Consider the following 14,878-nt stretch of genomic DNA (forward strand, 5'->3'; position numbering starts at 1 on the left):
TGTATGCCATTGCTTATACAGTATACAGGGATAACTGCTTGATAACGCTTTGGCACTTAATTTTGTGTTAGTTTGTTAACAGGTCATTTATTTTAAGACAGAGGGGAATGATCATCACCCCATTACCTGCTACCCACAGATGGAAAAGGACACTTTACGCCCCCTTGAGTTCACAAACTGCAATGCAATCACCAGCTCACGAATGATGAGAGGGGTAATAACTTTTTTAAATGCTGTTTGTGTACAATGAATGATGCTGGGAAGGTGATTCTGCATATTCTTCTATTTCAAATGCTTAAAAATGTAGTTTGATGATGCTGCATTTAGCAAGCGCTGCATGTGGTGCACATATATGTGTGTCTGTGCATATATCATGTCTCAAAGAGAAAGTGTGAATCTGTCAGATTAATTATTTCATTATTAACAAATCCCAGTTTTCGAAACGGGAAGACAGTCTGCATTTAATTTTCCAACAAAGTTTTTACAAGCAATATGAAACATAATTTATTATGTGAATCTTTAATACTGTATTCCAGTAAACAAATTGAATTCATATGAATGCATATTTGTTAAATATATTTATAAGGGTAAAACTTGTCCACATGTTTGCATATATAATGTATATTACAATATATAATGTATGTCTTAAACAAATGATGTAATTAGAAATACATAAATGGGAATTTTAGATGAAAAATAAAGTCAACATAAAATTATCAAATTGCTTCCTTATTGTTTTGTTTCTCGCCACAGACGTGTATCACACTGTTTTGTATTCAAATAATATACAGTATAAGTACTACATGACAAGTCAAATGTGATACACATTTTATTGTGTGTTTATGTTGCTATGGGGACCTCCCCATGAGGAAAATTATACAGTAGCTACAGTATTTAGAAGACCAATACACACAGGACAATAGTTCAACTTCCATCACACGTATAGTCACACACAAAAACACACACTGATACAATGCATAAGATGTATGAGGACACACCATATATGCTTGGGTGTTTATTGCATCAATGTCAACAAGTGACAGTCTAATATGACCTTAGCTTAACCTCATAGCACGGCTGTCTAAATGAATGCAGCAGATGGTGCATACATGAATGCGTCATGATCTGTCTTTCACTATCACTTTTCTTCTTTATTTCTTTTTCAGCTTCTCTTTTTTTTCTTGTTTTTTTAAAGCTGGTTATCATCTAAGACAGAGCTGTATGTAAACATTTAACTTTTAACAATAGCCAACAGTTATGGTAAACCCTGCATGTTTCTCCGACTATTTTAGCTCTGTGAACTTTTACAAATAAACACCCTTACTTGTCTATTCACTCTGTTTTCTTAAAAATTCTAATTTTATTTTGAAACATGCGGATTTAATTTCAATTCATTCATTCTTTAGAACAGATATTTTCAATTCTAACCCTATTTAATGATCTTACTAAGGAATTCATAACTAACCAAATACACACAACTGGATAATTTTTTAAACAGTGTTTGTTCAATTTGATACATTTAAAGCTTGCTTGGTAATGAGAAAACTTGCCTTGATTTTAAGTTCAAGTTTAAGTTGTCTCCTTAGCAAACAAGTATACACTTATGACTATTATTTAATTGTTTAGATTGTCTTAGTTCATATATCATTTTATACATTATCAAGGTTTGAGACAATACACTCTCAGAAATAAAGGTACATGAAGGTACAAAGGTTGTCACTGGGGTGTTAGCTTTTCAAAAAGATTGGTACATATTGCTGCACGCTGGCAAATATTGGTACCTCTAAGGTAACACGCTGGTAACTTAAAGGTACCTAATGGCACTTTTCCATTGCATAGTACCCCACGGTTTGGTTTGGGTCAGGTCGCGTCAGCTCACCTCCATTTGGCTTGGTTAGCTTTTCCATTGAGTTTAATAACACTTTGGAGTGGGAGGGATTATAGGCGTGTCATTATATTTGCGCTGCCTACTGCTGTGACATCATACAAGTGAGAGCGTCCTTGTACATTCCCATACATTCATTTATTTCTCAGTCGCCAAAAAAATTAAAATTGGCTACCAGAAATAGATGTTTAAACATCACGTTTATCACTACCTCTGTCTTACATGACAGTTTCTGTACAAACACCTGTGGCATCAGTCAACGCGTTCGGGTGAGCATCCTTTAAGTTGCATATAAGAATATGTGCGGACGTGCGGGGCGCGAATGTGTCACCACAAACTGCAAGTCTGGAAAAAAATTGTATGGTGCTCTTGATTCTCAACCTGTGGATGTTTTTCATTGCTAAAAGGGAGTTTGGGAACTTATAGCAGAGCACAGATGACAATATGTTTGCTGGAGACAGGGCAAGCTAGCATGAAGGTAAAGCTAATCTTTTACATGATAGCGATGACGCTGGAAGTGAAGATTTTCTCAGACCAATCAGTTATCTACAGTGTTTTCACATCACATTTTGGTATTAGCTTGAGTCGCTTGGAACCCCGACCGAGGTGGTACTAAAAAAAGTATCGGGTACTATGTACTACACCCAGTGGAAAAGCCCCCAAAGGTAAGCTGGCCCGACCCAAATCGTGGGGTACTATGCAATGGAAAAGCAACATTAGAAGGTACTGTCCCAGTGACAAAAAGGTACAACTTTTGCACCTTTTTCTATTTGTTTTATAAATAAAATAAAGTTTGGACAGTAACATAAAGGCATTGTAAAGACATCTTATTTTAATGTCACCTATAGACCGTTTCATCGGGCGCACATGCAGTGATGCGATAAGCATCTGATCCGAACTTTACTTCCGGTTTCTGTTTGTTTAATGGGGTGACTAGTTGCTGAAACTGAGCTCTTAAACAAATACTTCATCGAAAATAACAAATGTTTTGGGTTCCTATGTAATCTATGTGTTGTTTAATTTGCTTGTTATATAAATAAACTACTTTAAAATGACTCTGTTGTTATTTATTCTTCACAGAGTTTACCGGAAGTTACGTGATGACTTGTTTATGTTGTTACTGCTGAAACCATCTATAGTACACAACCATGATACACAACCATATTACAGAATTAAAAAATTACCCCTAGTTGCCAATTGCAGATGAGACACCACATTACACACTAATGATCCCAAATGGATACACACAACATCTTCTCATGTCTTTATTAGAACTAGCTTTGATAATACTTGATGTACAGCATATCCTCTTCTTTTCCTGCATTTTGAAAGATGCAAATGGGATTGATTTATCAGCACTTTCGCCAAGAGCTCCCAAGCAATGAGTTTATTCGTGTTCAGCATGGCTTGTGTGTATTTGTCTGTGTGAGAGAAAGAAAGAGCAAGGTAATAAACAATAAACCAAGAGAAGGGATGGTGGGTGTGTGCAAAAAAAAACTTTTAAATGGTAGAACACTTTTATAATTTCCATTCTGTTAGACTCTGCTTATTACATGTATTTACATATGAGCAGCTTTAAAGAGGACTTCCTACTTAGTACTACTTTTCTTTCATTATTTTTTCTCTCAATGCTATACAATTTGTAGAAGCAGCAACCTCCATCAGTGCATTCATGGAAGCTCCATCTGTTCGTTCTTTCTTCAGTCTAGATCTATCAGTTTCTGCCATTCATCCTCAGACATACAATATATGTATAATTGATTGTCCTTTTCCCATGTTAATTGACATTAAAGTTTTGCACTTTAAAGCTGTGTTTGTCTGCAGTTTGTCAAGGTTCACTGGTCCCATTTATTCACAAGTGTATCCTTCATATCCTCTTCATATTCATACGACTGTTTCATTAACTTTCATACAGCACACTCCTCCAGCAATAATCACACGATAAAGTAAAACTGCGGATTAGGGCCCACGTCGACCAGCTGCATGGGTCAATGTTGGCAAAAGCGTGTACAGTTGCTGAGGCAACATGCTTAAAGTGATCACTTTAGAAGTGAAGGAAGGGGTGGAAACATAAAGTTCTGGTAAGATGAAACTGATGCAAATGATATTGCCAGGAGTGGGTAGGAGGTGAAGAGGAGAGTGGGAGGGAGAAAATAGGGAATGAGAGTGTGTGCACGAATCTCAATGACTTATTGAAGTGAGTCTAATTAATCTCTTAGTAGCTCTCATCTTTCCTCCAGATGCCCCAGGGACACAATGTACCCTGTGTGCACATATTCTGTTTGCATGCATGTATGCTTGTGTGTGTGTTTTGGTTCAGGGATTAAATTTAAGACTAAGCAGAAATGCACCCTGGGTGGCACATCAAAACATGCGCACGCCATGCCAGTGAAAATTTTAGTTTAGGAGGTGCGTGTGTGTGTGTGTGTGTGTGTGTGTGTGTGTGTGTGTGTGTGTGTGTGTGTGTGTGTGTGTGTGTAATCCATTTAACAGAAAACCTCTAACACACCAACAATTTTTTCTGACAGTATTATGTCCACATTCAGAGAGCTTAGCACAACTTCACATTCCAGCTGGACCTACATGACTCATTCAGCCTCAAAAAAAGAAAAAATTGTCAGATAATTATCAAAACAATCCACTGGAAAAAAACATAGGCCTTCTTGCATGACACAAGCCTTAATTTCTATATAAATAGTTTGCTAAACCATTCTTAAGTAGATTATTACTTTCAATTCAATGATAATTGGTTTAAAAATGATTTACGCAGAAATTTGTGAGTATCATGAATGAGGTCGGTAGGGTTTCTATAAAACGCTTTCTTCTAGGTCTGTTCCCTCCCTCCCTGTGTCTCAATTAGTTCCCTAGCTCCCGAGGTCGTGAATCAGTATATCGTGTACACAGGTTCGGGCACTGGTAAGGACCCTAGCTCACTTGACATTGGGACAATGTGCACTTATTTTTCTGTCACGTGATTTCCGGTAAGGGAACATAGGGACCATCGATGCTCACTGGTTTTTGCGTTGCATTGTGGGAAATTTTAGGGAACGAACGTTCCAGTGCACTGAACGGATTTTGCGATTGAGACAGCCCTTAAAATGGCCGACTCCCTGATCAGTACCCTGACTACTGAACAAGGGAGCTGATTGAGACACACAGCCTGTCATCTCCTCACATGCAGTCTGGTGCAGGTGCAACCATTACAGCTGATTAAGATTTTAGAGCAACATTTCCATTAATGTGCTCTTCAATTAATCAGAGTCACAATTATTATCAGCTGATCAGACATACAGAAATCACCCACTGACGTAACCTGGGTAACCCTCTGTCAAATACTGTGATTTTTAATTTGTTGGCAACCCCACCATATTTTAAAAAGCTGCACTGATATCATAGTAATGCCGGAATAATAAATGAAATTCAGATTATTTTTTTATGATATTACTTCATAAAAATTGTGATTTTATATGTGTGTGTGTGTGTGTGTGTGTGTGTGTGTGTGTGTGTGTGTGTGTGTGTGTGTGTGTGTGTGTGTGTGTGTGAGTGTGTGTGTGTGCCTGTTACTTATCACGTTGTGGTGACCAATTGTCCCCACACAGATAGAAATACTAGTGTTTTTGTGACCTCGTGGGGACATTTTGATGTCCCCATGAGGAAATAAGCTTATAAATATAACAAAATGATGTATCTTGAAAGGTGAAGTAGTAGAAGGGTTTCTGTGATGGTTGGGGTTAGGGAATGGGGTAGGTAAGGGGAATAAAATATACAATTTGTATTGTATAAACCCAGGGGATCTTCGGAAAAACTTTCCATTATTTTACTCAAAGTCAACGAAAATCGAGCAGCACCAAAACATTTTACAGCTGATCACTGTGAAAAATGCTAAGCGACGACGTCAAGTATAACCGCAGCAATGACAGTGTTCTTAATATGACAAAGTAAGTGTTTTTATTAATGCCATTAATGTTTGTTTTTTTTTAATCAGTGTGTACAACTGTTCAACTAAATGAATATAAAATAGTAAAGATGAATGCACATTTGATTGAATAGATTTCTAGCATTTTTAAATAAAAAACTGTCATGGATTTATTGCATTTTGTGGAAAAAATAATTATTTTTTATAATAAATCTTTGAAAATCAAGTTATGGATTTTAATTTTTATGTTTTTATAACCTAAAGATGCTATGTGAAAGTTTGTAACAGAAAATTGTGGTTTTCATCATGTCACTTTCTTGGTATAGAAAACGTTTTTACCGAAATTTGTCAAAATGGATTTATTGCGTTTTGGAACCAAACTCTTCATATATATATATATGGGGGTACTCTGTGTTCGGGCTTATTTCCGAACTCAGAGCCCTCTCCCCAGACAGCACGCCAAATATGTTTACTAATTTAATCTATCCAACTTTTTTGTAAGTGTGAACTCGTGAAGAACCTTTGAGATACTAATAAGCTCTCTTTGGTACCAATATGTACATCTGAGGTACAAATAACCTTTTTAGGTGCAAGCTGTTTTTTGGGGTACCGCCCCATGTGACAGCTGGGTACATATTTTGACCATTTTGTCTGACAGTGTGGTTCACATTTCACACACAATCAATCCTGTTGCCTTAGAGAAACATGCCATCTACTCAGCCAAGTTCCACAAGCAGACACACATTCTCATCCACACGTTCTCCTTCGATGAGTTTAATGTACACAGTATTACCATCTGGACAGCAACATGTCCTCACATGGCATAACTGGACACTCGCTTCTTAATGCAAAATATATAAATAAAACCGTTTTGGTACATTTCTCAGTAATTCAGTTTGTTTGTTGCTGACTTTGTCTTTAAGCACTTTTAGACGTTTCTATTTGATCAAATGCCTTTTCCATTAGTGTACTGAGGCCACTATGCCAAGTAGATCAAGGACAGCTGGCTTGTTTAAAATTTTCCCCTCTCTTTTCTCTCTCGCTCACTGCGTTTCTGTTTATATCACTCCGTCTAGTGAGAGTCAAAATCAACAAAGCTTTGTTGACTTGACTGTACTCATTACAATATTGCTAAGGCATTCAAGTACTTATATAGTACAGAACCAAAAAACTAAGTTGAACAATTACATGAATTATAATTCATTTTTTGATTAATAACAGCATTTATATTCAAGTATTGCAGTAATTATACTTTGAAGGACTTTCTTTAACATTTGTGATTGATGGGTCACATGACTCAATAATTACCCTGCACTTTATTTATGTAATCCCATGTCCCTTTGTGATGTTTACCGAGCACTGATAAATATATATAGTAGTATGTATGTACTGGCAGGCAGATTTATGTAGGAAAGTTAAAGAGATGCATACAAAGACACTTAAAATGATCTTCAAAGTTAAATATTCTTGTTGCCACTATAAACATGAGTCAGTTCATGACAACTCTTCCAGGAACACTCAAAGAATTACAGTATAACATACAAAGAGAGAGAAAGAGAGAGAGAGAGAGAGAGAGAGAGAGAGAGAGAATCTTTCAAAACAAATGATGTGCAGGTTATGTGTGTTGCTGGATCAAAGACATATTACTAACTGGAAATTTTTAATTAAAAAATTAAATACATCATTCACTTGCAAAAAAATACATATAAGCTAAAGCTACAGTTTATTGATACCGCGCACCGCAGCATCAACAAACATGTTTTGGTTGCACTTTACAATAAAGTTGCATTTGTTAATGTATTAGCATGAACTAATGATGAGCAATACTAGTACTTATTTTTTATGTTAGTAGTGTTAATTTTAGCATTTACTAACACATTTTTAAAATCAAACTTGTAACTGTTACCATAGTTAATGCACAATGAACTTATAGCAACATTTAGTGGCATTTACTGACATTAACAAAGATTAATAAATGCTAAAAACAATATTGCCCATTGTTAGTTCATGTTAGCTAATGCATTTACTAATGTTAGCAAATGGGAACCCATATTTTCATATTGGAAAAAGAATGGTGTTTTCAAATGTTTAAATGTCAATTCATTTAACATTTCAATAAGTAATTCAACACGTTAGGCCACTAGTATCGGACATGTAACTATTTGGCATATATTTATGTAATGTGTGTGTTGGCCAGAGGATGATGGGCTCCCCCAACTGGCTCCTCTGGAGGTTTTTCTGCCTCTTTACCTAAACATCCAATGTTTAGATGTTTGGACTTTCATACTTTGGTTGATTTCAGGAGGCAGAAGGCAAATACACAAATAAAATAGACGTAAGGCCTTATTAAAATTACCTCTGTGAATAATGTACAAGACAGTTTTATTGATAGTTTTTAAAAACATTTTAAAAATAAAGGTACTGCATGAAAGGGTTCTTTGCAGTGACGTCGTATTATTTTTGGTTCCCCAAAGAATATGATTAATAATTAAACAAATGTTCATACCTTTTTATAGTCTTTAGAACCCTTTTCCACTACAAAGCTTTGTGCAACAGAAAGCCAAGGCTCAATGGATGTTAAATGTCTTTATGGAATCATATACAGCCTGACAAAGAACCATTTAGGAACCTAAAAGAATATGCTTTGGGTGTAGGTGTGATCAAATACTCAACCTGTAATATTTTTATGTTTAATCTTTATATCAACACAATGTCTATGGCTGATGTGAATGAAGAATGAATAAAAGAAAAATAAAGGAAACAGCGTCTATTTAATTATTTAGGATTTAGGATTATGCATTTGGCAGACGCTTTTAACCTCGGCGACTTGCAGTGAATGCGTGTTCCCTGGGGTCGAACCCATGACCTTTGCGTTTCTAGCGCAATGCTTGAGCTAATCGTTTTAAATCGCATAGAAATTAGCCGCGCGAGGTTTATTTTTGAGTCGCCGCCCAAGTCTACTCTTCTGGGTAGACATTAGGACCGCGCAGACTCGACATAGCTGGATCCGTGTATTACTGTTTTGTACGGATCCGGTATACATCCCTTAAGAAAGGGTAACGGGAGGATCGACCCGGAGATTATATCGACGACTTTCAGCGCGTCTGTGCACTTTCAGTCCAACGCAGCCGGATTGGATGGAGTTGGAGAAGTCTTTTCCCGACATTTTATCCACTTAAATCATTTCGTCTTTGGCTGGAGAAAGTGTGTGCTTCACTTTTTGTTTTTCCCGTGGAGGAGGACCCACTAGCTTATTCCCTTCTCTCTCTTTGTGCGCTCTCTCTCACGTCTCACCATTCGCCAGACGCGGTCCGGAGCCGCAGCATCATCAGCGGTGGCGCTGCCTCAGACTCGGACCCGGTGATTTAAGTGTGCCCTGCTATCCCACCACAATGAATTCGGATATTAACATGTACTTGGGTCGAGAGAAAGCGGGGATCATGCGAAAGAGAGCACTGTTACTCAGGAAAGGCTGCAGTTTTGAAATAACGAGGTGAGTTGATATGAGGGGAAGGGGTGTTATTGTGGGGAGTGGGCATTTGGAGAACACCGCATCATCCGGTTACCGGATGGCTGGGTTGTAAATGATCACAGTGGTCCAGATGTGACGTGTTCATATCGATGCATTTTACTCTAGCAGAGTGTTTTTGGATGAGCCAGAGGGGGATTTGATATGGATATACTAAAGGCTGTCACTGGGGATATTTCTGTTTGAGTCATGGTCCATTAAGCGCAGAGCCATCAGCCTCCGGAGTCCTGACGGCTATAACCCACTTTACCACCGGGATTCCCCTGCCTTGATAAGTGCGTGCTGCTGCGATTCTGTTTAAGGGGATGCACTCATATATTTGATAATAGTTCCTTTATAAAAGGCTTATGCATGCACTTTCCAAAGAAACACATGGAAGAAATCGTTTGCTGCATCTCGTGCATGATGTATCGACCCGTTGTTCTTGCTTTTAAAAGGGTATGGGTGTTTTAGTGGATTTCTGTGGGTTATTGTTGTGATAACAGGGTCACCAAAGCATAGTAAAGGTTTTTCATAAACGCTACTACGTTAATGCCAGACACTCCAGGAAGAAGTGAGACAGAATGTCTATGTGCCAGACGTGGAGCAAGAAACATGCAATGTGGGAGAGAGAGAGAGAGAGAGAGAGAGAGAGAGAGAGAGAGAGAGAGAGAGAGAGAGAGAGAGAGAGAGAGAGAGAGATGCGCAGGTCACACCCCACACTGGCCTATATCGACTGTCTTGGGACCATCATGTAGAATGCATACAAATTAGATTACGGTGTCATGCTGAGAAAGCTGTACTTTTATAAAAGCATCATAATTTAAAATTTATTGCATTTCTGCACTGCAATTTATTCAAACTGAGTTATGATTTATCTATGCTTTGTATATTTTTATGATGTGAAGCCAAAGTAGTGTAATAGGGTCTATAAATATGTGCAGGTCTGAATTAAATTGTAAAATTTGACTTTACAGTAAACTCTTAAAGGTTCTAATAGATTTCATGGAATGTTACCAAAATCGTATAAAGTTACACAAATCCCTTCTCATGCTGCACAAACCACGAATTACTTGATTCCCAAATAGGCAACAAATGGCTTCAGCAGATAGACATATTGTGCTTTGATGATGCGGGAACCCTAATGATGTTGTTCAGCCAAGAAGATGCTGCGTTTCCTTTATTCCTCAGTTACATTTTTATGAAGTGGCAGTGAAGTAAATAATAAGGCTTTACATCAGTGTTTCCCAATCCTGGTCCTCGAGTACCCCCTTCCAGCAAGTTATAGATGTCTCCTTATCTAACGCACCTGATTTTACTCAACAGCTTGTTAGGGAGGCATTAGTCTCAGCCTCAGACGTCAGGCCCACAGACTGTTGGCTAAACGTCTGATGTTTTTTGAACATTTTCGAAACCCTGTGAGAATGTCAAAGTCGTCTTTGATTGGTTGATTTCCAGGAGACGCGAGTGTCGCAATTAGTTTCGGTCCCTGGAAAACAAAGCTCTGACGTTCCATTGAGAAAGAGAATCAGTCATGTTCACGTGGATAATAATGAGCAGTTATCATGATCAGCTAAACATTGGATTCTCAAAAATATGCAAAGTTCGCGGCATAGACTCTCTAGACATCCAAGAGTTTAGCTTGAGGCAGTTAGTGGAGTCAAAAAGTTCGGTTCTCCTGAATTGCTTGTATGTGTTAAAAAGTGGAGAGATATGCTTCAAACAGATGTTTAACGGAAGCGTCTCATTGGTGTGGCTGTTGATGAAGTGCACAACGTTGTTCTATAATGAGTAATGTTGTATAGATGCTATACTGTTGGCTGGTTATTTCAATTACTGACTTGTTGCCAGCCGGCTCGTTATTGTGGGGAGTCTGAAACGTGACGCTAGACAAAACAAACTGTGATTGGTTGTTTGACATGTCGGTCAAACAGCTCGTGGGCGGGATTTGTCCAGAAAAAGCAGCAAAAAACACCAGACCTTCAGTATTGAAGGTCTGGCTACGTGAGACTAGGGAGACATGGGCTGTTTCTCAATATGCGTTCTTCAGCGATCTTGGGTCCCTGTGTTCTCACTCTACGCCATCATTAACCGTCGAAGTTCAATTCCAATTCTCAAGAACGCAACTACAGAGGACGCATGAAATACCCGGATGTGTTTCTGATATCGAGGATGCATCGAGTGCAGACTTGCGTGCAGAAATCTGGGGAGGTCAGGTGACCAACAGGAAGTTGCACAGATCTCAATTCTCACAAATGCGTCCTGTGTTCTCGCCACCTTCTGAGTTCGTTCTTCCAAGGTCGCCTGGCAAGACCAGTCTTCATGAGAATGCAAGTCCGTTCTTTGCGTTCTTAGAATTGAGAAACAGCCATTTTATCCATTCTGGAAGAAGACTGATTAGTTGTAGGAGACATCTAAAACTTTCTGGAAGGGGGTATTCGAGGACACTGCTTTACATGAACCCATAGAGCACACAAAAATATGCGCACAAAATGTTTGATCACATAGAAGGTATGGTTTAAAGGACAAGTTTTGTATTTTACACTTAAAGCCCTGTTTTCAGATTGTTTATGATGATATAGAACAGTTTTGACTGAAATTTGGACATATGATGCTGGCCCGAGAATTTTTGGTTTCTGTTGTATCACCAACTCCCTCTAAAATGGCTGCATAGGTACACTGGAACAATCCTTCCTAAAATGCATTAAACTGGTTTACAAAGACGTGAAACTCACCGAGTGGTCAGGGGTGTTCACTGAAATGCTCACACAAAAATCGCCGCAAAAGACGCTCTCCAACAGGTGTTTTACTATTTGTTGTAACCTTGTGGACCTGTTTTCCAAACGCCTCACACCCGTACATTCTTCCACTGAGAGCTTGAATAATAGACACTCCAGCCCAGTTGGTGGCGATAATCTGCCTTTGCCAATTGCAAGAATACAAACAACGTTCCCGGCGTGGAGTAATACCGTACCTCACAGCACATCTAATACAAGTCAATGGAGTTGGACAAAACTACGATAAAACCTGTTGGAAAGCATCTTTTGCAGCAATTTTTGTGTGAGCATATCAGTGAACACCCCTGACCACTCTGTGAGTTTCACGTCTTTGTAAACGAAAGTTTAATGCATTTTAGGAAGGATTGTTCCTGTGCACCAATGCAGCCATTGTAGAGGTAGGGGGTAATAACAACAAACACCCGAAAATTCTTGGGCCAGCATCATATGTCCAAATTTCAGTCAAAACCGTTCTATTTCATCATAAACAATCTGAAAACAGGGCTTTAAGTGTAAAATACTGTGCTTGTCCTTTAAATGTGTGCAGTGAAAACACTGCTGTCTTGTCATCCAATATTTCAGTGATATGTTTGACGTCTGTGAAAGCTATATTTCTCTCATGCTCATTTGCTGTTTTTTATCGTCTTGTCTTGTTCTCTTCTACACTTTTAAGGTCTTTTCTCTTTCATGGCCCATCTATTTAGCCTCTTCTTATCGCTGTTCTTGCATTGCCTTGTTCTCTGTCAGGAATCGGTTTTAAAACACCTCTAATAGGACTTTAATTCCTCGACATCATAAATCATTCAAGTCTCAGCTCCTTCAAATCTCTGTTAGTTTTCTTCTATATCCTTCAAAATTATTATATTAGAATAGTGTGTGTTTTCTGACCCTTACCTGTACCGTAGTCAAAAAAAGTAAGATACTGTATATTTAAGAGTGAAACTAAACCAAACACCACATCAGAAAACTAACATAATACAAAAACAGAAACTACAGTAATTAATGTGGTCGTAGAAACTAAAAACCTAAGCTTACAACCATTTCTTTTCTTCCACAAAAGGAAGAGAGCAGCTACAGTTCAAATGTGTTTCTTATGGATTTGACGGTCGGTTTCACATTACCTGCTTCATTTGTATCGCTGCCATGAAAGAGCTCCACTAATGGTGGACTGCCCACATTCTCCTGGAAAATAGTAGGATCACTGTAAAAGCTGTTGGATGGAAAGAGAGAAAGAAAGAAAGAAAAGCTGGGAATAGTTCAAAGTAATGTTATTTGAATGTTAAAGACACAGTAACAGCATGGTAACAATAACACGTGAGTCCAGTAAACAGATTGCTGACATAATAGATTCTTAACAGAATGTACGCCTTGAGTTTTGGGCCACAGCACTAGTTTACAAGCACAATGCAATATTATTTAAGGTCTAACACTGAGTTATGTTAATATTGTGTTATGAAGAACATAATTATTTTTAATGATTTGCATAGAGACAGGAGTCAAGATTGAATCAAGAGAGAATGAAACAAGAGGAAGTTCACAGCAATGTTTAAAGTGTTAGGGTGGAGATGACACTTTAGGAGGCATGTGCATGAAAAGTGTGAACGTACTGAGCAGCTGAACACAAACTTTGACCTTCTGATGCTGGATCATCCGGTAACCTGAGCAAGAATCTCTATTTCAATTGATGAACCTCAGTTTGAAGAGCAACTGCAAGAGATCATTAGAGAGAATAATGAACCGATTTTAAACAGTTCCTGTTCTTTTTCAAATCTCTGTCTCTCTCTCACTCACTCACTTACTCTCTATCTCTCTCCCTCTCTCATCTCATGTATCATTTTTGGTCCTCTGAGCAGCCGTACCAATCTGATAATACCAGTACTACAGCTAACGCTAATCACTCTCAGCTGTGCCGCTCGTGTGACGCTTGTGCAGCCTCCTCATTTGCTGAGAAAAATAGAAGGAAATCAAGCAGAGGAATAAAAGAAAGAGTCCCGCTCTGATTACAGCCCTATGTAAACTTTCATTCCGCGCCCACATCTGCTTCCATTTAAGGTTTAGACGCATACCTACACATTAGCGTTTTTCGCTTCAGGAAGAGTCAGTAGAAAAGACTCTCTTCCTGTTATAGCAGCTCTGGAAAACGTGCCCAACGTAAGATGGATGGACTATTTCTGAGTTTAGACTTTGGCCCACAGAGCACTGTTTGAAATCCTAGCGGTTTGCTCTCAACCACAAGGCCATTCACGCTGGGTGTGTAGTGTAAATATGGATTTGTGTTATGGGGGAGTGAACTTTGAATCGGTTATTATACAGTTTTTCCATAAGATTACAACCTTTTTTTATCAAATGAGGGATTACAAGTGAGAACAGCATCCACTGGTTTAAAGGTTATGGAAGTAAAAGTTGTATGTATGGCCTTTATTGATATGGTTTTATACTGTACGTACAGTAGATTTATTTCTTTTCTTTGCATTGGTGGAAAGGAGATATTGTTTGCAGAAGTGAGATATGTGCAGTTATTGGCCATTTCTTTTATTTATATACAGTATAAAAATTCTGATATGTTGATGCATGTGCATTATTGTACTTTGTGTTGCTGTTTCCTTACAATGGACACAAATATAAAAGTTCTCTCATATTGTCTCACATCTTCATTCAATCCCAGATGTACAGTATAAGGGGCCAGTCACACCAAAAGCGTTTATGGCAGTTGCAGGCGCCTTTTTTGAATGATGAGCAAGGCGCGTTTGCGCGCTGTTTAGGTGCGCCGAGCGCCTTGCGGTTTTTTGCCG

General features: G+C 38.4%; 1 protein-coding gene and 1 long non-coding RNA gene across 3 annotated transcripts in view; one reads left to right on the top strand and one right to left on the bottom strand.

Moving 5' to 3' along the window:
* Nucleotides 1-832: 832 nt before the first annotated feature.
* On the bottom strand, nt 833-14,261 carry LOC129440308 (uncharacterized). The gene is made up of 4 exons (XR_008643072.2): nt 13,886-14,261; nt 13,719-13,793; nt 13,208-13,296; nt 833-3,306 (listed from the first exon to the last, which is right to left on the bottom strand). It is a non-coding gene; the product is annotated as an uncharacterized lncRNA (long non-coding RNA).
* garnl3 (GTPase activating Rap/RanGAP domain like 3) overlaps nt 8,706-14,878 on the top strand; it is an 83,998-nt gene continuing 77,825 nt past the window's right edge. Inside the window, exon 1 of one of the 2 annotated variants that reach the window (XM_055199584.2) lies at nt 8,706-9,294. In XM_055199584.2, coding sequence (XP_055055559.2) covers nt 9,194-9,294 — 101 coding nt within the window. In that variant the 5' untranslated portion in view covers nt 8,706-9,193. The remainder of the gene's footprint in view (nt 9,295-14,878) is intronic. The other variant, XM_055199582.2, reaches the window with a different exon arrangement.

Source organism: Misgurnus anguillicaudatus, chromosome 22 (genome assembly GCF_027580225.2).
Source record: "Misgurnus anguillicaudatus chromosome 22, ASM2758022v2, whole genome shotgun sequence".
In the NCBI taxonomy this organism is placed as follows: domain Eukaryota; kingdom Metazoa; phylum Chordata; class Actinopteri; order Cypriniformes; family Cobitidae; genus Misgurnus; species Misgurnus anguillicaudatus.